This window comes from Argopecten irradians, chromosome 3 (genome assembly GCF_041381155.1).
Source record: "Argopecten irradians isolate NY chromosome 3, Ai_NY, whole genome shotgun sequence".
Classification (NCBI taxonomy): Eukaryota; Metazoa; Mollusca; class Bivalvia; order Pectinida; family Pectinidae; genus Argopecten; species Argopecten irradians.
Window position 1 is genome coordinate 38916662 of NC_091136.1, and position 20466 is coordinate 38937127.

At 39.5% G+C, this 20466-nt stretch overlaps 2 protein-coding genes across 2 annotated transcripts; both read left to right on the forward strand.

The window, feature by feature from the left end:
- Positions 1 to 1802: 1802 nt before the first annotated feature.
- On the forward strand, positions 1803 to 12255 carry LOC138318518 (lectin BRA-3-like). Its single transcript, XM_069260959.1, has 4 exons — positions 1803 to 1988; positions 3693 to 3790; positions 10757 to 10850; positions 11084 to 12255. The coding sequence occupies exons 1-4, from the start codon at positions 1937 to 1939 to the stop codon at positions 11311 to 11313; spliced, it is 474 nt and encodes a 157-aa protein (XP_069117060.1). The 5' UTR covers positions 1803 to 1936; the 3' UTR covers positions 11314 to 12255.
- Positions 12256 to 14468: 2213 nt separating this feature from the next.
- Positions 14469 to 20466, forward strand: LOC138320043 (lectin BRA-3-like). Its single transcript, XM_069263133.1, has 4 exons — positions 14469 to 14652; positions 16456 to 16553; positions 16867 to 16966; positions 20099 to 20466. Exons 1-4 carry the CDS (start codon positions 14601 to 14603, stop codon positions 20332 to 20334), a joined length of 486 nt encoding a protein of 161 aa, XP_069119234.1. The 5' UTR covers positions 14469 to 14600; the 3' UTR covers positions 20335 to 20466.

Consider the following 20466-nt stretch of genomic DNA (forward strand, 5'->3'; position numbering starts at 1 on the left):
TCAACTAAAATCCTCCTATAGCGCTATCATGTTCTTTCGTTGTTGCAAGCAATCCTTTCATTGAAATCTCATTTCGAGTTACATGTACATAACATAAATCATGTAATCAATCGCTTAAGAAAATCCTGCGTCGTCCTCCCCATCGATATTTTTATTTGTGGTTACATACTTTATAATCGTTTCTGAGCATTGTTATGCGTAACCCTACTAGTATGGATTTCCAATCCATTGTTTCATTATTTCCTTTTTTACTGCATAGTTTTGCTTTTTTCGTATGTGATTCGTCTCTTGAGTAACTCCATGAAGAAGTACAGTCTTGTCATTTATGGGCCATATTACTGCGAGTAACTAGTTAACCACCGCGGAGGTACATGTTCTTTCTTGAATCAGTATTTTTCATTTACAAATTAAAATTTTACAGCCGTTCTCTATCATATCGGAGCAACGTTTCAACAACAAGAGGACCATCTTGTTCATACCAGAAGTAGAGTAGACATTGAACTTGTATCCAAGAGTTCGAAGGGTACGAGTCGATATACTATCACACTGTTTACATACTCTGTGATACGGTGGTCACTTAGAGTAGTGAGGTACCTGTTACGATTGTATTCCCGTCCACGTGTCGGACCTGTAAAAGGCTCTATAAACTATCGTAGACTACAATATGTTTGTTATTTGTTTCAGACTGGTCTCTCTTAGATCAGCATCAGCACCATTTATCTACCATTGACACATAGACGTATTTCAGGTCGCTTATTTCTGTCCATCAACAATCGTTTTTTTTTCATAAACGCTGGTCGGAGTTTAACAATTTGACTGGTAGCATCCTTATGGGTTTGTGACTCAACATTGTACAAATGGTCGGACTGAGGATCTGCTAGCCCCAGAGACTCTGGCCCTGACACCAGACTTAGACATTATGACGGATAGATGTCTAGCGTAGGGCCAGAGCGCAATAGTACTCGAAAACCTGGAATAAGCCTATCTCCGATTCAGACTTCTTACAAAACATTACAGCCGAGAAGCGTCCCTTTCCTTGGATTTTCAACAAATGAATATTTTTTTCTATCCATGACAATCCATTTTACCACGCATGCACCTCATATCATCTTAATATAGTAGATTTGCATAATATGAGAAAATGGCGACGGCGAGGAGAGAAATTTCAGATTGCGGAAAAGAAGCTACTGTATTGAGATAATATGAGGTGCATGCGTGGTAAAATGGATTGGTATGGGTAGAAAAATATTCATTTGTTGAAAAGACCAAGGTAAGGGACGCTTCTCGGCGGTAATGTTTTGTAAGCAGTCGGAATCGGAGATGACCTGACCCGATACCAAACGGTGTCGGCTTATTTCAGTTTTTCGAGTACTACTGCGCTCTGGCCCTACGCTAGACATCTATCAGGGCCAGAGTAACTCAGGCTAGGGATCTGCGGGTCGTATTTTGTTGAAGGTAAATTTGTTTTGCAAGGCAAATTATAATCCATTTTCGAAAATAGCTACTATTACAACATTTATATAAATATATGTCATAGCGTGTACTGTATCTGATCTGACCATATGTTGCATCCTAGCATTTAGTCAGTGACAGTGGAAACATCAATGATTAAGCAAAATCACCGCTATAATGCTAATGTTTAATGTAGAAGTGTAATTGATCAATTAGAATCAATTTTCTGGGTAGTTGAGCTTGGTAATAGATATATATTATGTACTTAGTTTAATGCGGTATACGATGAAAGGCACAGCGTGTTATATTTCACAAAATATCAATCATTGCAAAATTAGCTAAATACCCAACTGACATTTTCTAATCACCAGATTACGAATGCAAACTTATGTTAATTCACTCTCATGAGATGAAACAGCAAAACCAGTGAATGATACCATTCTTTAATCCCGTACAAGTTTAGCATCACCGTTAGCTTCTCAAAATGAAGAATTGCTTCATATGCCTGTTACTGCTCAGTTTGTGCATTATTGTAGGTAAGTACGTTTTGTGTGGCAAAATTAATATTTATGAAAAGATCAGTATTGGCCGATTCAATAACGACTTTGAAACACAAATATAATCACATTGAGCACGATGTTTATCTTAAGATATATATTTTACAACTATAAGCGTCCAAATTACTTTTAAACAAATTTAGTTATTCCCTCTCTGTGTTTTTTTGTTATACATTCATTGCTGAACCGACTACTTTCTTTTGGTCATTCGCCTAATACCAGAGGTATTTATCATAAGGAATATTTTACCCTTATGAAACTAATGATTATTTGTAAACACATTGAACTTTCAAAAGTATCATTTTATAGCTAAGGTATATTGTGTATATATATATTTATCAGTGTGTGTAACACATTTCATTTAAACATTGATATGAGAAAAATGTGTCGGCTTATCAATTAGCCATCAATATATTTGAAGTCAATAAATCGTTCTGACCGACACGTATGAATTCAAAAGGGAGATTAACTTCCGGATGTTTCGGTCATCTTGAAATTGTTAATCAAAGGAAATCACACGTAATGTGAAGATTACTTAAGTGATAGCGGAACCTATCTTATTGTCATAGAATATGTTTTTTACCCTTTGGCACCGTACAGCGGTCACCATTGTTTTCGTGTCGGCTGTCAAAATTTTAGCTGAAAAAGCCGGTTTGCGTGTGATTATCACCTGTAGCCATCCAGTGTCTATATAAGAGTAGAGGCTTAAATGGATAGATGGCTTGACTATTATTTCAGAACCAACTACAGCTTTATAGACCAACTACAACCGAACAACAAACAACAAAAAAAACTACATAAAAAAAATCTATCTGTAATTAACCATCTTTGATAAGGTCCCGCAAAGCGGAGACCGCCATATTGTATCTAAACCTATTGAGCTAAGTCTCTTTACATTACGCTGTGTAACATTAACTTTACAGATTAATTATAATGGTTTATCTTTGTAAATATGATCATTTTAATTATAATAATATCGGCATATGTTGATTATTGTGGGAATATAGATCATTAGGATTTAAATAATAAATCTTATTGAACAGACATGATTATTTTGAGACAACAGCCGTGACCTGTTTGCTTTTAATACTTGTTGTAAATATGAAATTATTACATGTTGTAGTCATGGAATTGTTAGCCATAACTAGGTTATTGTCTTTAGAATTAGCATATTTACTCATAAATCTTTCTGTATTTTATTATAATTAAGAGCATCGGTGATGTTGTCATCTTCGGAAGTAATGTCATTACATGCTCATTGCTATTGCTTTGATTATTTCATATTAAGAAATTATCTTGTTTTGCTAAAATCTGTAGTTGGTCAATTTATTTAATTACTTATAATTAAGATTTTAATATTGTTAATTTTCCCGTCGGCTCCTTTCACGCAAAGCGTATATTATGTACTCTACCATAAAATAATTATTTCCCCCCATTTTATAAGTATTTCCCCCCCCCCCCAAAAAAAAAAAAAAAAAAAAAAAAAAAACCACATATTGATATTGATATTATATATTGATGAATGAAAAAAACCGTAATTGTGTCGATGACCAAGCTAGGGAGTTGTTTAATGTGTGAATCGATAAGACAATAAGTTAGCGGACAGAGTGTTTGGATTGATCGGCGATAAAAAAAGAAACATTTCACCTAGGTTTTCGATATAAGTATCTTTTCTTATTTTAGCATCTCGCTGCCCCGATAGTCAGTTCGATGACTGGAAGGAGTACAGTGGTTATTGCTATTTCTTCAGTGAGAGGTCCACTTCTTGGCAAGCGGCGAAGGTAAGATATCGCACAATATTATCATAGCTAGTTTGACGAGCAGAATCAGCCAGTTCAATTCTGATTTGATAGATTGGTTGGTTGATTTAACGTCCTGTCAACAGCTAAGGCCATTTAAGGACGGTCCCTGTATGCGATGCGAGTGTGTATGTCTATGCATTGGGAGGCTGTGGTATATTCGTGTTGTGCTTCTTTGCAATAGTAGGAACTTTTAATTAGAAATATTTTTATTTCTTGTACGTATGTATATATAAGTGAGAATATAAAGTATCTTGATATCAAGAAGATTCAACCAAATAGTTTATATCATATAATACATCTAAAGAGAAACGTCTGAAGTTCTGAAATAAGGTATTAAGCACATCTCAGACACGTAAAAGGATATGACAACATCTGATATGTTGATGTATAGATTTACTACATTAAGTATTTTGTTAAATATTTGATCATTAAGTTGATCTATGAGAGCTTATTGTTTTCAAGCCCGAGATAATCTGGCCCTGGCACTAGATTTAGACATTATTACAGATAAACCAGACATCCAGACAGGCGTCAGGACCAGAGTGTCCTGGGCTTCACCAGACATTTATCTGTCATAATGTCTAAGTCTGGTGTCAAGACCAGAGTATCCTGGGCTTCACCAGACATCTATCTGTCGTAATGTCTAAGTCTGGTGTCAGGGCCAGGGTATCCCGGGCTTCACCAGACATCTATCTGTCGTAATGTCTAAGTCTGGTGTCAGGGCCAGGGTATCCTGGGCTTCACCAGACATCTATCTGTCGTAATGTCTAAGTCTGGTGTCAGGGCCAGGGTATCCTGGGCTTCACCAGACATCTATCTGTCGTAATGTCTAAGTCTGGTGTCAGGGCCAGGGTATCCTGGGCTTCACCAGACATCTATCTGTCGTAATGTCTAAGTCTGGTGTCAGGGCCAGGGTATCCCGGGCTTCACCAGACATCTATCTGTCGTAATGTCTAAGTCTGGTGTCAGGGCCAGGGTATCCTGGGCTTCACCAGACATCTATCTGTCGTAATGTCTAAGTCTGGTGTCAGGGCCAGGGTATCCCGGGCTTCACCAGACATCTATCTGTCGTAATGTCTAAGTCTGGTGTCAGGGCCAGGGTATCCTGGGCTTCACCAGACATCTATCTGTCGTAATGTCTAAGTCTGGTGTCAGGGCCAGGGTATCCTGGGCTTCACCAGACATCTATCTGTCGTAATGTCTATCTAGTCTGGTGTCAGGGCCAGGGTATCCCGGCTTCACCAGACATCTATCTGTCGTAATGTCTAAGTCTGGTGTCAGGGCCAGGGTATCCCGGGCTTCACCAGACATCTATCTGTCATAATGTCTAAGTCTGGTGTCAGGGCCAGGGTATCCCGGGCTTCACCAGACATCTATCTGTCATAATGTCTAAGTCTGGTGTCAGGGCCAGGGTATCCCGGGCTTCACCAGACATCTATCTGTCGTAATGTCTAAGTCTGGTGTCAGGGCCAGGGTATCCCGAGCTTCACCAGACATCTATCTGTCATAATGTCTTAGTCTGGTGTCAGGGCCAGGGTATCCCGGGCTTCACCAGACATCTATCTGTCGTAATGTCTAAGTCTGGTGTCAGGGCCTGGGGATCCCGAGCTTCACCAGACATCTATCTGTCATAATGTCTAAGTCTGGTGTCAGGGCCAGGGTATCCCGGGCTTCACCAGACATCTATCTGTCGTAATGTCTAAGTCTGGTGTCAGGGCCAGGGTATCCCGGGCTTCACCAGACATCTATCTGTCATAATGTCTAAGTCTGGTGTCAGGGCCAGGGTATCCCGGGCTTCACCAGACATCTATCTGTCATAATGTCTAAGTCTGGTGTCAGGGCCAGGGTATCCCGGGCTACACCAGACATCTATCTGTCGTAATGTCTAAGTCTGGTGTCAGGGCCAGGGGATCCCGAGCGTCAACAGACATCTATCTGTCATAATGTCTAAGTCTGGTGTCAGGGCCAGGGTATCCTGGGCTTCACCAGACATCTATCTGTCGTAATGTCTAAGTCTGGTGTCAGGGCCAGGGTATCCCGGGCTTCACCAGACATCTATCTGTCATAATGTCTAAGTCTGGTGTCAGGGCCAGGGTATCCCGGGCTTCACCAGACATCTATCTGTCGTAATGTCTAAGTCTGGTGTCAGGGCCAGGGTATCCCGGGCTTCACCAGACATCTATCTGTCATAATGTCTAAGTCTGGTGTCAGGGCCAGGGTATCCCGGGCTTCACCAGACATCTATCTGTCGTAATGTCAAAGTCTGGTGTCAGGGCCAGGTATCCCGGGCTTCACCAGACATCTATCTGTCGTAATGTCTAAGTCTGGTGTCAGGGCCAGGGTATCCCGGGCTTCACCAGACATCTATCTGTCGTAATGTCTAAGTCTGGTGTCAGGGCCAGGGTATCTCGGGCTACACCAGACATCTATCTGTCATAATGTCTAAGTCTGGTGTCAGGGCCAGGGTATCCCGGGCTACACCAGACATCTATCTGTCATAATGTCTAAGTCTGGTGTCAGGGCCAGGGTATCCCGGGCTTCACCAGACATCTATCTGTCGTAATGTCTAAGTCTGGTGTCAGGGCCAGGGTATCCCGGGCTTCACCAGACATCTATCTGTCATAATGTCTAAGTCTGGTGTCAGGGCCAGGGTATCCCGGGCTTCACCAGACATCTATCTGTCATAATGTCTAAGTCTGGTGTCAGGGCCAGGGTATCCCGGCTTCACCAGACATCTATCTGTCGTAATGTCTAAGTCTGGTGTCAGGGCCAGGGTATCCCGGGCTTCACCAGACATCTATCTGTCATAATGTCTAAGTCTGGTGTCAGGGCCAGGGTATCCCGGGCTTCACCAGACATCTATCTGTCATAATGTCTAAGTCTGGTGTCAGGGCCAGGGTATCCCGGGCTTCACCAGACATCTATCTGTCATAATGTCTAAGTCTGGTGTCAGGGCCAGGGTATCCCGGCTTCAGACATCTATCTGTCTAATGTCTAAGTCTGGTGTCAGGGCCAGGGTATCCCGGGCTTCACCAGACATCTATCTGTCATAATGTCTAAGTCTGGTGTCAGGGCCAGGGTATCCCGGGCTTCACCAGACATCTATCTGTCATAATGTCTAAGTCTGGTGTCAGGGCCAGGGTATCCCGGGCTTCACCAGACATCTATCTGTCATAATGTCTAAGTCTGGTGTCAGGGCCAGGGTATCCCGGGCTTCACCAGACATCTATCTGTCATAATGTCTAAGTCTGGTGTCAGGGCCAGGGTATCCCGGGCTTCACCAGACATCTATCTGTCATAATGTCTAAGTCTGGTGTCAGGGCCAGGGTATCCCGGGCTTCACCAGACATCTATCTGTCATAATGTCTAAGTCTGGTGTCAGGGCCAGGGTATCCCGGGCTTCACCAGACATCTATCTGTCATAATGTCAAAGTCTGGTGTCAGGGCCAGGGTATCCCGGGCTTCACCAGACATCTATCTGTCATAATGTCTAAGTCTGGTGTCAGGGCCAGGGTATCCCGGCTTCACCAGACATCTATCTGTCATAATGTCTAAGTCTGGTGTCAGGGCCAGGGTATCCCGGGCTTCACCAGACATCTATCTGTCATAATGTCTAAGTCTGGTGTCAGGGCCAGGGTATCCCGGGCTTCACCAGACATCTATCTGTCATAATGTCTAAGTCTGGTGTCAGGACCAGGGTATCCCGGGCTACACTAGACATCAATCTGTCATAATGTCTAAGTCTGGTGTCAGGGCCAGGGTATCCCGGGCTACACCAGACATCTATCTGTCATAATGTCTAAGTCTGGTGTCAGGGCCAGGGTATCCCGGGCTACACCAGACATCTATCTGTCATAATGTCTAAGTCTGGTGTCAGGGCCAGGGTATCCCGAGCTACACCAGACATCTATCTGTCTTAATGTCAAAGTCTGGTGTCAGGACCAGGGTATCCCGGGCTACACCAGACATCTATCTGTCATAATGTCTAAGTCTGGTGTCAGGGCCAGAGTATCCCGGGCTTCACCAGACATCTATCTGTCGTAATGTCTAAGTCTGGTGTCAGGGCCAGGGTATCCCGGGCTTCACCAGACATCTATCTGTCGTAATGTCTAAGTCTGGTGTCAGGGCCAGGGTATCCCGGGCTTCACCAGACATCTATCTGTCATAATGTCTAAGTCTGGTGGTCAGGGCCAGGGTATCCCGGGCTTCACCAGACATCTATCTGTCATAATGTCTAAGTCTGGTGTCAGGGCCAGGGTATCCCGGGCTACACCAGACATCTATCTGTCGTAATGTCTAAGTCTGGTGTCAGGGCCAGGGTATCCCGGGCTTCACCAGACACATCTATCTGTCATAATGTCTAAGTCTGGTGTCAGGGCCAGGGTATCCCGGGCTACACCAGACATCTATCTGTCGTAATGTCTAAGTCTGGTGTCAGGGCCAGGGTATCCCGGGCTTCACCAGACATCTATCTGTCGTAATGTCTAAGTCTGGTGTCAGGGCCAGGGTATCCCGGGCTTCACCAGACATCTATCTGTCATAATGTCTAAGTCTGGTGTCAGGGCCAGAGTATCCTAGGCTACACCAGACATCTATCTGTCATAATGTCTAAGTCTGGTGTCAGGGCCAGGGTATCCCGGGCTTCACCAGACATCTATCTGTCATAATGTCTAAGTCTGGTGTCAGGGCCAGAGTATCCCGGGCTACACCAGACATCTATCTGTCATAATGTCTAAGTCTGGTGTCAGGGCCAGAGTATCCCGGGCTACACCAGACATCTATCTGTCATAATGTCTAAGTCTGGTGTCAGGGCCAGGGTATCCCGGGCTACACCAGACATCTATCTGTCATAATGTCTAAGTCTGGTGTCAGGGCCAGGGTATCCCTGGCTACACCAGACATCTATCTGTCATAATGTCTAAGTCTGGTGTCAGGGCCAGGGTATCCCGGGCTTCACCAGACATCTATCTGTCATAATGTCTAAGTCTGGTGTCAGGGCCAAAGTATCCCGGGCTTCACCAGACACATCTATCTGTCATAATGTCTAAGTCTGGTGTCAGGGCCAGGGTATCCCGGGCTTCACCAGACATCTATCTGTCATAATGTCTAAGTCTGGTGTCAGGGCCAGGGTATCCCGGGCTTCACCAGACATCTATCTGTCATAATGTCTAAGTCTGGTGTCAGGGCCAGGGTATCCGGGCTTCACCAGACATCTATCTGTCTAATGTCTAAGTCTGGTGTCAGGGCCAGGGTATCCCGGGCTACACCAGACATCTATCTGTCATAATGTCTAAGTCTGGTGTCAGGGCCAGGGTATCCCGGGCTACACCAGACATCTATCTGTCGTAATGTCTAAGTCTGGTGTCAGGGCCAGGGTATCCTGGGCTTCACCAGACATCTATCTGTCATAATGTCTAAGTCTGGTGTCAGGGCCAGGGTATCCCGGGCTTCACCAGACATCTATCTGTCATAATGTCTAAGTCTGGTGTCAGGGCCAGAGTATCCCGGGCTACACCAGACATCTATCTGTCGTAATGTCTAAGTCTGGTGTCAGGGCCAGGGTATCCCGGGCTTCACCAGACATCTATCTGTCGTAATGTCTAAGTCTGGTGTCAGGGCCAGGGTATCCCGGGCTTCACCAGACATCTATCTGTCGTAATGTCTAAGTCTGGTGTCAGGGCCAGGGTATCCCTGGCTACACCAGACATCTATCTGTCATAATGTCTAAGTCTGGTGTCAGGGCCAGGGTATCCCTGGCTACACCAGACATCTATCTGTCATAATGTCTAAGTCTGGTGTCAGGGCCAGGGTATCCCTGGCTACACCAGACATCTATCTGTCATAATGTCTAAGTCTGGTGTCAGGGCCAGGGTATCCCGGGCTACACCAGACATCTATCTGTCATAATGTCTAAGTCTGGTGTCAGGGCCAGGGTATCCCGGGCTTCACCAGACATCTATCTGTCGTAATGTCTAAGTCTGGTGTCAGGGCCAGGGTATCCCTGGCTACACCAGACATCTATCTGTCATAATGTCTAAGTCTGGTGTCAGGGCCAGGGTATCCCGGGCTACACCAGACATCTATCTGTCATAATGTCTAAGTCTGGTGTCAGGGCCAGGGTATCCCGGGCTACACCAGACATCTATCTGTCATAATGTCTAAGTCTGGTGTCAGGGCCAGGGTATCCCTGGCTACACCAGACATCTATCTGTCATAATGTCTAAGTCTGGTGTCAGGGCCAGGGTATCAGACATCCGGGCTTCACACAGACATCTATCTGTCATAATGTCTAAGTCTGGTGTGAGGGCCAGGGTATCCCGGGCTTCACCAGACATCTATCTGTCATAATGTCTAAGTCTGGTGTCAGGGCCAGGGTATCCCGGGCTTCACCAGACATCTATCTGTCGTAATGTCAAAGTCTGGTGTCAGGGCCAGGGTATCCCTGGCTACACCAGACATCTATCTATCATAATGTCTAAGTCTTGTGTCAGGGCCAGGGTATCCCTGGCTACACCAGACATCTATCTGTCATAATGTCTAAGTCTGGTGTAAGGGCCAGGGTATCTCAGGCTAATTGTTTTCCTGTAATGAAATAATGATGGCTGTTTACACATTTGATTTTGATGTCAGCGGCTGACAATACCGTGTATATTAATTGGGTTATTGTGCGGACAATAACTGTTATAATGATCATATTTAGCTCAGAAAATTCTCCAACACACTAAAAGTGACATTATTTTGCTCCTTTGTATAGCCACTACATATTACTATAAGTCATCGTATTCCTCTCGACAAGTATTTTGTTCTCTTTTTAGGTTTTGTTCTATTCAGAAATTAGGATTACATATTATTAGTTTGAGCATAATTTGTTATATCAATTGATTAAATATTTCCAGGTTTTATCTCCTAAATGAATTTTGATTAAAAAAAACTTAACCTATTTAGGATACCTGTGCTGGAGACGGTGGTTATCTGGCTGACATTTTATCAAAGGAGGAAAACGATTGGATTAGCCGTCGACTGAATACCTATAATGACGGTAAGAACGACTTAGTTATGTTTTTATGGCGAACCAACAACAACGATTCCTAGTCCTACTCATTTGACTATAATGAACAAAGGAAAGTAATTCTGAAAAGTTTATGTATCAAATCTCAACCACTCGGTCGCTGAGGTCCTCTAAATCTTAGTTTGTTCATATTTGTTTCCAAAACATTTTACCCAAATAATATTGTAACGTAATCAAAACTTTCTTTTCATCAAATGTTGTAGAGTTACACTATTACATCGGAGCAACAGATCGGCAACACGAGGGCGATTTTGTTTGGGAAAACAGCGGAGATGCACTGCAGTATACCAACTGGAGGGAGGGTGAACCAAACCAATGGGAGGGCTACCCCGAAAACTGTGTGGAAATGAAAGTTGAGGACGGGCAATGGAATGATGTACCATGTGACGATATACTGCGCTTCATATGTAAACTACCAGTAACCAGAAAGTAACTTTTAAAATCACGTAAAGACTGTGCTTGTAGTTATAAAAATGTTTTATATAATTTGTAGAAAAAAAGTTATTTGTAACGTAGGTCATGCAAATGTACATTTTTTTTATAAATGGTCACTGACCACAATATAATCAACATGCTTGCTGATAAAAGCCGCTGAAAAAGTACAGTGCCTCTTTTTTTTATTAGTTTAACGTCCTATTAACAGCCTCGTTAATACTTTCGGGAACCGATCTGAGAATGCCGTGCATGTATACTAGTAAATTTTCCATTGTTTGTTCATGTAACAGATATAATGAAATATGTGCATTATTCATTGTTTGATATATGCCATACACAAGTGTCATGCCGCGTAAAGAGTTATTGTTCTGTGTAGCTCATTTGATTTCTGTATTTTGTGTCGTATATCATCCTCGATACTCCAGGGGTTACTTTCACTGAAGTTTTATCGACCCCTGGACTATCTCATAGTAAAACTGGAGGCAGCTCAGGAGAAAAAAACTGACCAATAGTAGCCCCGCAGAGACTTCATTTGAAGATTACAGAGAGAGCAACCCCCGATTCCAAAGCAACACAGTCAACCACAGTGTGGTGTTATACGATTCCCTTGGTGTACATCAAAGGATCAAATTACACGTGTCTTCTGTTTCCTCTAGTTTTACTTTGAAATAGCCTAGAGATGGATATAACATCAGTGACAGTAATCCCTGGAGGATCGACATTATGGATGTTCATGATTTCGAATCTTCTTAAAAATGAAATAACGAGAAAAGTGTACATTTTTTTCGATATTATTTGTGTGCGATTACCATATTCTGTGGAACTTGATCGTACATTTTCCCGGTATATCATTTCGTTACTTATATTATTTTTAGTTTCATGTACATTGTACGTGCATCAATAAAAAGTGTAGTACATGATATAAACGTATTCTACAGTATATCTGTTACATGAGTTATTTGTGTACATGGCACAGTTCTTTATTGAACTGAAATTGATAATAGTGCGCATAATTGTTATTTATCCCATAACTATGCATGTTTCACAATGGAAAAACCATGTGATAAATTCCATAGCAGTTGGTTATCATTTATGTTTACACACTCCAGTGTGTAAACACCTACGGCGCCTCTGATTGGTCAATTCCAGGATCTCTTGATTCAGATTGGCTCTCAACTTCGGGCTATTTTTCTTAGCGCATTTTCTTTAAATAACATTATATTTACTGTTTAACAGGTAGTTGCTTATTTAAAGTATCAAACAATAGAATATAAGCTCTCTATCTAAGCACTATATTTTATCGCGGAAAGATATCACTACACAATGTATGGTGGTAAGTTTCTCTGAATGAAGACGAGAAAATGGTCACCACGGTAAAAATATAGAGCTAACGTAATGGGATAAATAAGTTCCCCAAGGCGTGACTGTTGTTTATCATGTTTATCTAAACTCTCGTTAGTTAATTTTCAAATTTTTAAAAGACACTCGCTAAAGCTTGTCTTTTCATAATTTGAAAATTAAATAACCCAAGTTTGATAAACATGATAATCAACAGTCACTTGTTAAGGAACTTCTATTTATAAAATGATCAAAAATCTATCATAACAGGTAATTTTAAAACAAACTCCAAAATCGTGATATTTGCTCTGTGTGCAGTTTGCATCATCTTTGCTAGTCAATGGTCAGCTAATGGTTTCATATCAACACCACCAATTGTGTGAGATTTTTTGTCAAGTTTCGAGCTGTTATGGTGTTCAACCAGTAGATATTTCATGAGATATTTCGATGATTAGTATGATGTGAACACACTCATCAGACAAATGACCAGACGGTATTCGTACACAAAGACGTAAAAGTATACGCTTTGTCTTTGAAAGGAAATTCAGAGATCGATGCTACTTGTCAACACATTAGAAATATTTACTGGTTATCTACAAATATCATTACAAAAACCATACTTTGTAGTTGAAGAATGTTTTTTTTCTCGAGTTACAACCATTTTTATAAGTTTAAAGGGTCAATAGGATATTAGCGTTACATACATTACACCATCTTCACTTTCTTCCACGAAACAATGTTAAAGTAACGGGGACTTTGTCATTATCTTACATTAATGACACTCAGTAAAGATTTTCAGTGCGAAATCCACATTTCCTGAAAAATGCTTAACGACTATAAGCGTCAATTGTTAATTTTCGTGGAAATGACATGTTATCAATAGACGAAAACAATTGAACCAACAAGCGGCTAGTAACTACTACGCATATTTAGTACAACAGCTAGCTTTGGCTTACTTACATTAATCTATGTTCCTACATCTTAAAATAATTCCATATCGATTGGACATTGAAATGGCTACCATAGATGTCATGTACTCATCATCACGAAAAAATTCAAACAATAACTTTATATAAAATCAAATCGAATGTTTTTTTTTTTTTTTTTTTTTTTTTTTACTAATAAAGCAATTGGAAACAGCATTACCTAAACTTAATACAATTAGCCCTGGCGTGGTTGTGAAAATCCACCACAAATGTGTTTGTCTGTTTTTCTTATATATTGATTCACGTGAAAAATATTTTTTGTCATTCTTTCAACTTTATTCGCCGGTATTTTTGTGCGCGGAAATTAATGAACTTGACCAAAAAGAATGTAGAGATAAACTAAATTTCTACAGCTGTACTTTATCATATCGGGGCAACGTTTCGTCGACAGGAGGACCACTCTGAGCAGACATTGAACTTCAAGAGTGTTAAAAAAAAATCGAAGAATTCTAGCCAATAGAATTTCACAATATTAACATACTCTATAATATGATGTTCACTTGTACGCTAATTAACAGCCCAATCCTGAATCATTCCATCGAGTTCCAAGCAGATGTAAAAATGTCATTTAAAATTGTGAAAATATTATGTAAAGAGCGATTACTTACAGGAACAAAAATGTGATGATGAAATAATGATAAAATAAGCCTATGATTTGTGTTTTTTACATAGAAACTTATTTCTGAATGATTGATTGTAAATTGTGAAATTATCTTACTAACCGAGAATAAATTCAGGTTGTAAATTACATGTAATACTGTATATTTAGGATGCAGGGCAAAGCGTGTTTCACTACATAAAACTTATACATAATAGGCTTACCGCGCAATTGACATTTTCTAAACGATAGCAATTTAGTGTCTTTTCCGTTTTATAGCCTCGATCTGGATATACTCCTCGGCTGTAAATTTTGAGCGAGACCCGTTAACTTTTGAACAGTTCTAACTGCTCTCACCAAAAGATGCTAAATTGTTCTATACTTTTCCTGGTGCTCATTCTCTATTGTGTTGAAGGTAAGTTTGTAAGTTTGCATGACAAATCATAATCTATTTAAATATTTTATATTTGTTTAGAAGAATTATATAAGCGTATTTCATAGTAATATACACACAGTATCTGATCATATATTGTATGGTATATACAATGTAGTTCAGTTGTACATGCACCTTTCGTCCTGCGTCTTGTTTTATCCACAACAATAGCGTGTGAATGGATTAAGGGTGTACTCCTCTGAGAAGTCAAAATTTTCTTGTATTAAACTTTTTTGCTCATATAGATTTTTGGAAATAGGAATTCATATCATAAAAGAAAATGGAAGAAAAAACATATGTCCGTGTGCTCGTTTTTGAGCTATTGTCAATCAAAGATACCTAGTTGACAAAATATAGGATTTTATGGGAATTTTGTCGTTTTGACCATATACACAAGATATTAAAGCCATAATTTCCTAATGAGGTGTTTGATATGTATGGATGTTTGTAGAATTTATTTTCCAGTAGTCTTCTTTAAAAATATACCAGTTTTGATTAATAAGACTAATATTTTTCCTCAGGATAACAATATATGTTACCCCTACCCCTTAATTTTGAGCTACAAAATGCACCATTTTCAGCCATTTTTGCCAAATTTAACCCTTTATAGAAAAAGTTCTGGTATTAAACTTTTGTTAATATTTTGCATATCAACAGGAAAAGGGTTGTTCTTTCTAAATCAGGCAGAAAAATGGGGGGTCCGTGTGCTTACTTTTTTGGCCCATTTGAATATTTGTTATTTTTCAGTATTTTGGAGTAAAAAATAAAAGTGCTCAAATTCGCATTAAATGGTAAAATTAAGTGACAAAAGTGTATCATTTCACACATTAAAGCTCAATATTTTGATTGCCACGAACAGTAAAGATTTACAGCAAAAATTAGCTCGATACAGCTAAAAATACTGGCGCAGCGATGATTTAAGAAAAAACAATTTCAGAAAAAAATGGTAAAATTGTGGCTCTACTCAAAGCGAAAAAAGACACAATTTCAAAATGGCTGCCAAATGGGCCATTTCTTAAAATCCCTGTATAAAAAAATCTCCTAAAAATAGAAATGTAACTTTTTGACAAAATTTGCAATTGGCAACTTGCTACAGATATTGATAGATTTTATTTGAAAATCTCATAACTTCTTTGATCTATGTCGAAACGAGACTTCAACGGGACTGAAACCTCAGAAGAATACAACCTTAATAGAATCTTTCACCCCCTTTGGGGTGAGACAGGAGAATCTCAACCCGAGGGGTAAGATTCTTAAGTTGTCAAACACGAGCTTCTGTCTCACCCCAAAGGTGGTGAATGATTGTTTTTCTCTTGCCCCGTGCACCACTTTGTGTCTCTAATAAACAAGTCTCTTATGCAAGCGATAATGACTTGACTTTAATGAGTCGCCGTCTCTGTGACGTTATAATACTATAACCGCGACGTCATGATACTGTTGTCATGACGTCATACCATTGTTGAGCACGTGCGAAGATCTCATGTAGCTTTGTTTTTACCCAAGGGTGAGATAGAAAAATCTCACACTGGTAAAACTGTGGATATTCCTGTCTGGGGTAAGAGAAGGACTTGTTACTCATTGTAACTAGATGTCATTTCAAATATCGGTATTCACTTTCACTTTCATTATCAAGGTATTGAGTTTGGCATTTATGTTTTAATACTCCGTCAAATCCATACTGCCGCACAAAATTTCTTTGATAAAAAATTGAATACCAGAGTTATCAAAACCGAGCCAGAATGATTCATCGATGTTAATTATATAGTAACATGACTTATGTTCTAGGGTCCCGCTGTCCTGATGGAGAGTTTGACAAATGGAAGGAGTTCAGGGGTTTTTGCTATCACTTCAGTGAGAGGTCCGCTACCTGGAGAAGGGCAAAGGTAAGAGAATAGTTATAGAATATATTATTTCAAAGGAAATATATTTATTTCGATTTTTAAATGACTTAGTTTAAATAATGATAAATCCTTGGGATGTTGGAAATTTCGAATTGTGAATATTTAAGTGATCACTCTAGCTGATCTTAAACGACTGTGAATTTACTAGAGTCCACCTGTGAACAGCTATTCAATTGAGATTTTCCAAATTTTGGTAAATTTATCTCTCTATGAAGTATATCATCCCATAGAACCTTAATTGTCTCCATTGAGTCATACGCCATGTAGAGAGTGCACTGTCTATTTGATTCATTAGGAGGCCTGTACACGTGCTGCCGAAGGAAGCTATATCGCTGACATTTTATCAGAAGAAGAGAACAATTGGATCTTTGAACGGTTGAATACCTATCATTACTGTAAGTTTGGTTGTTTGTATAATAACTGGAGTCTAAACCAAGTCAAGTGTCAGGGTGACTTAATCAAGTTAATTGTAACATTTTTCATTCGTTTCCTTTTTATGATTTCCTACCATTTTTACCATTAATTATTCGGACTTCTGAAGAAATGATGACAGTTTCACATTTTAACATGTATGAATGAACATAAGATTTCATTTAACATGTATTTCAGACTGCGTAGAATGATTATAGAGGGATGAGTACCATAAGCATATATCTTTTGAATACTTTAAAGCCTTTTAAGCGCAGCAAAGTGTTTCAGTAACTATGTAATTATGCAATGTTAAAAATTGCAATTTATGGAAATAACGGAGCCGAATTTTTTGTTTATTTTTTATTCATATATGCCCACTCTATCTTTGTCGTAAAACCTCCATTTGAGAAGGAAATCCCCATTAGAGAAGGAAGCAATTTTATTTCTGTAAACAGATCTTCCGTTTTTTGTCAGCTGATTATAATTGGTCAAAATTTGAACATTTGCAAATAAAGGAGAGCGACAGTACTGAGCTTCTGTCGGAGGAATATTACGTTTGTCAGATCATAAGAGCGTTTGAACCGCTCGATTATGTAATGCGCTTACTTCAAATCATCATATCCATGGTGATTACCCATGATTACTCACCCTATATGTACATTGTATAAAAAAAGGACACAATCTGAAGCTGTCAATATGTAGGATTAGATTATGAAGGTTTTTTTTCGTGTTATTTACATGTAAATATTATTTTAGTATTGTCGTTTCGCTATTTTCCCGCATTCTGTATTTTAGTGCTTCTAAAAATTGATGTACTTCCGCAATGTTTTACCGCGCCTCGTTTTCAATTCACATGTGCTTCAACAGCCTCGCTAAATGCTGATTATTTTTTTGAAAAAGTGTATTTGACGCCTCCAGTCATGTTCAGTGTCTGGATTTGTTGCCTCACCCATGGGGTATGTTATTGTCTTTAAAAGTTATAAAAACCGTGCATTTTAGAGCTGTTACTATTGAAATTGTTCTTCCCCGTTTACAGCTAGGTCACCCCCTTTTTGCCCCTGTGCCCCACTTCAGCAGCTTTTAGTACGACCATATTTGACCCAACCTCTGTTCCTCTTATCCTCTGGGAAGTGTTAATCCTACTCTGGTTTCCTTAAGGCCTTCCGCTTGGTTCTCTCTCAACTAGGGTACTACGCCGCTTCCTATGGGGGTCACTCTCTGAGGCGGGGGCTGCTACTTGGGCTAGTTCGTGTGGTGTCGCAGATGACGATATCCAACTTCTGACGCTATATTGAAACCAATAGGAGCAAACGTATCAATGCTATGAACTTTTGTTTACCTCTTCCTCGTTGACCTGTATCCTAACCTCCTTTTCCCTTTCCTTTTCAACAACTTGGATTTGGACCTATATATCTCATGACATTTGCAATACTCATTTTTGTTGTATTCTCACTTTTCAATTGACAGATACAGGTCTGGTACAGTTAATAGATGTACTCTGGAAGTGGTATTCATTAAAGCCATTATTGTTATAATGTTGTTGCTTCTTTTATTAGACTATCAGTAAAGTATTATTTACATTTAAATATAATTTTAGTATTGTCGTTTCGCTATTTTCCCGTATTCTGTATTGGTAGTGCTTCTAAAAATTGATGTACTTCTGCAATGTTTTACCGCGCCTCATTTTCAATTCACATTTGCTTCAATAGCCACGCTAAAGGCGGATTATTATTTGCCCACTCCCACCCTCCCGGTAGTATTACGATGGTGTGTAGTGCCTGATTCTTGTTTAAAACATTTTTTTGTAAAAATGTTTGTTCTATGTTTACCTGTCCGGTTAGACCTATATATCTCATGACATTTGCAACACTCATTTTTGTTGTATTCTCAATTTTCATTTGATAGATACAGGTCTGGTACAGTTAATAGATGTACTCTGGAAGTGGTATTCATTAAAGCCATTATGGTAGCAGAAAACAGTAGATTTGGACAATCTATGAAAATAAGGCACATGCCTTAGAAATATAGATATAGTCATTTAACTGTAAAAAATGCCTGTACAAAAGTATATATATAATCAATCAGCGCAACTTTTGCAATTACAATTTGATATTTTGATACAGGTTTGGCCATATTCTGCGCTTATTCATGCATGTGAATACCATGGTAACAACAAAAAAATACCTGAAAAATTGCAAAATATCATGATTTTTAGCCCAAAATTGCAGAAAATCGTACTCAATTTTTTTCTTAAGACCTACCTTAAATTGAGCACTTCTATCACAATGGCAAAATAAGCTAATTTATTCCATAGGTCGATTGTGTGGATTTTCCAATATTTTTGCCTAAACCCGCGCCATGGATTTTCCTTCAAGTAAAGCTAGCATTTCCGGTCAAGACGCACTTCCGGAGGAGCCCAGAATTGTAATCTCTAACCCATTTTTGTTATGTTTATTTTTGAAAAAATTGAAACTTAAATCAAACCCTCCATATTGGATGTACCAATTTCAGAATATATTTTATTTTTAATTGTTTATGCATGGCTCAAAACAGGGGCTCCCCACTTAATAAAAATATAGACCGTGGCCAGGCTGTTCTTCTCTGGTCTGCTACCTATTGTTATAATGTTGTTGCATCTCTTATTAGACTATCGGTAAATCATTTTTTCATGCATGTGTTACCTTAGAAGTGCTTTGCACTTCGTGCCCTTCATGCCATTATTATAACTGGATTTTAAGATCGAAATATAATTTACAGAATTCGCTTTCTTATACATATATACAAAACGTGCATGTTATTACAGATAGCAAACTATTTACATAATTATTTATGATTTAATGCTGATTTTTAATCTTTTTATTTAATATTTCAATCACATGCCAGATCGTGACTGCGGAGAAAAGTTAAGCGTCCAATCAAATATAAAATACCGATATATATATATATATAAATGTACTTCAAGGCTCGTGCATTGAAAACTTCAGTAAGTGTAACCTGCCCTAAATAAAATTCATCCTAAACCAAGAACCTAATGGGGAACACTCTAACCACTCGATCACAGTGACTCATGTATTTTAAACTTTCAATATGTTAGATAAAAAAATATTTTTTTACAGATGAAGACTACTATATCGGAGCGACCGATCGAGAATGGGAGGGCCATTTTGTTTGGGAAAACAGTGGAGAATCTCTGGATGACACATACACTAACTGGAATGAGGGCGAGCCAAACCAGCACCTCGATACACCCGAAAACTGTGCTGAAATGAAAATCAGCAACGGTAAATGGAATGACATACCTTGCGATATTGTCATGCGCTATGTCTGTAAACTTCCTGTGTACGAAAAGTAATAAATTTCAAGATGTGTTTTTCAAAAGATGTCAACCTTTTTCAGATATACACCGATATCAAGTCATGTGGCAAGTAATTTATTATTGGCAAAGTCTCTCATTTAAAAAAAATATTAAAGAATATTCGTGAGA

What these genes read in the sequence shown, in the direction of transcription:
- LOC138318518 (XM_069260959.1), top strand. Translation starts at nt 1,937, where the DNA reads ATGAAGAATTGCTTCATATGCCTGTTACTGCTCAGTTTGTGCATTATT. An exon ending in CTTCTTGGCAAGCGGCGAAG is followed by an intron (nt 3,791 to 10,756) that starts GTAAGATATCGC and finishes TAACCTATTTAG; the next exon opens with GATACCTGTGCTGGAGACGG. An exon ending in ACTGAATACCTATAATGACG is followed by an intron (nt 10,851 to 11,083) that starts GTAAGAACGACT and finishes CAAATGTTGTAG; the next exon opens with AGTTACACTATTACATCGGA.
- LOC138320043 (XM_069263133.1), top strand. Translation starts at nt 14,601, where the DNA reads ATGCTAAATTGTTCTATACTTTTCCTGGTGCTCATTCTCTATTGTGTT. An exon ending in CATTCTCTATTGTGTTGAAG is followed by an intron (nt 14,653 to 16,455) that starts GTAAGTTTGTAA and finishes CTTATGTTCTAG; the next exon opens with GGTCCCGCTGTCCTGATGGA. An exon ending in GTTGAATACCTATCATTACT is followed by an intron (nt 16,967 to 20,098) that starts GTAAGTTTGGTT and finishes ATTTTTTTACAG; the next exon opens with ATGAAGACTACTATATCGGA.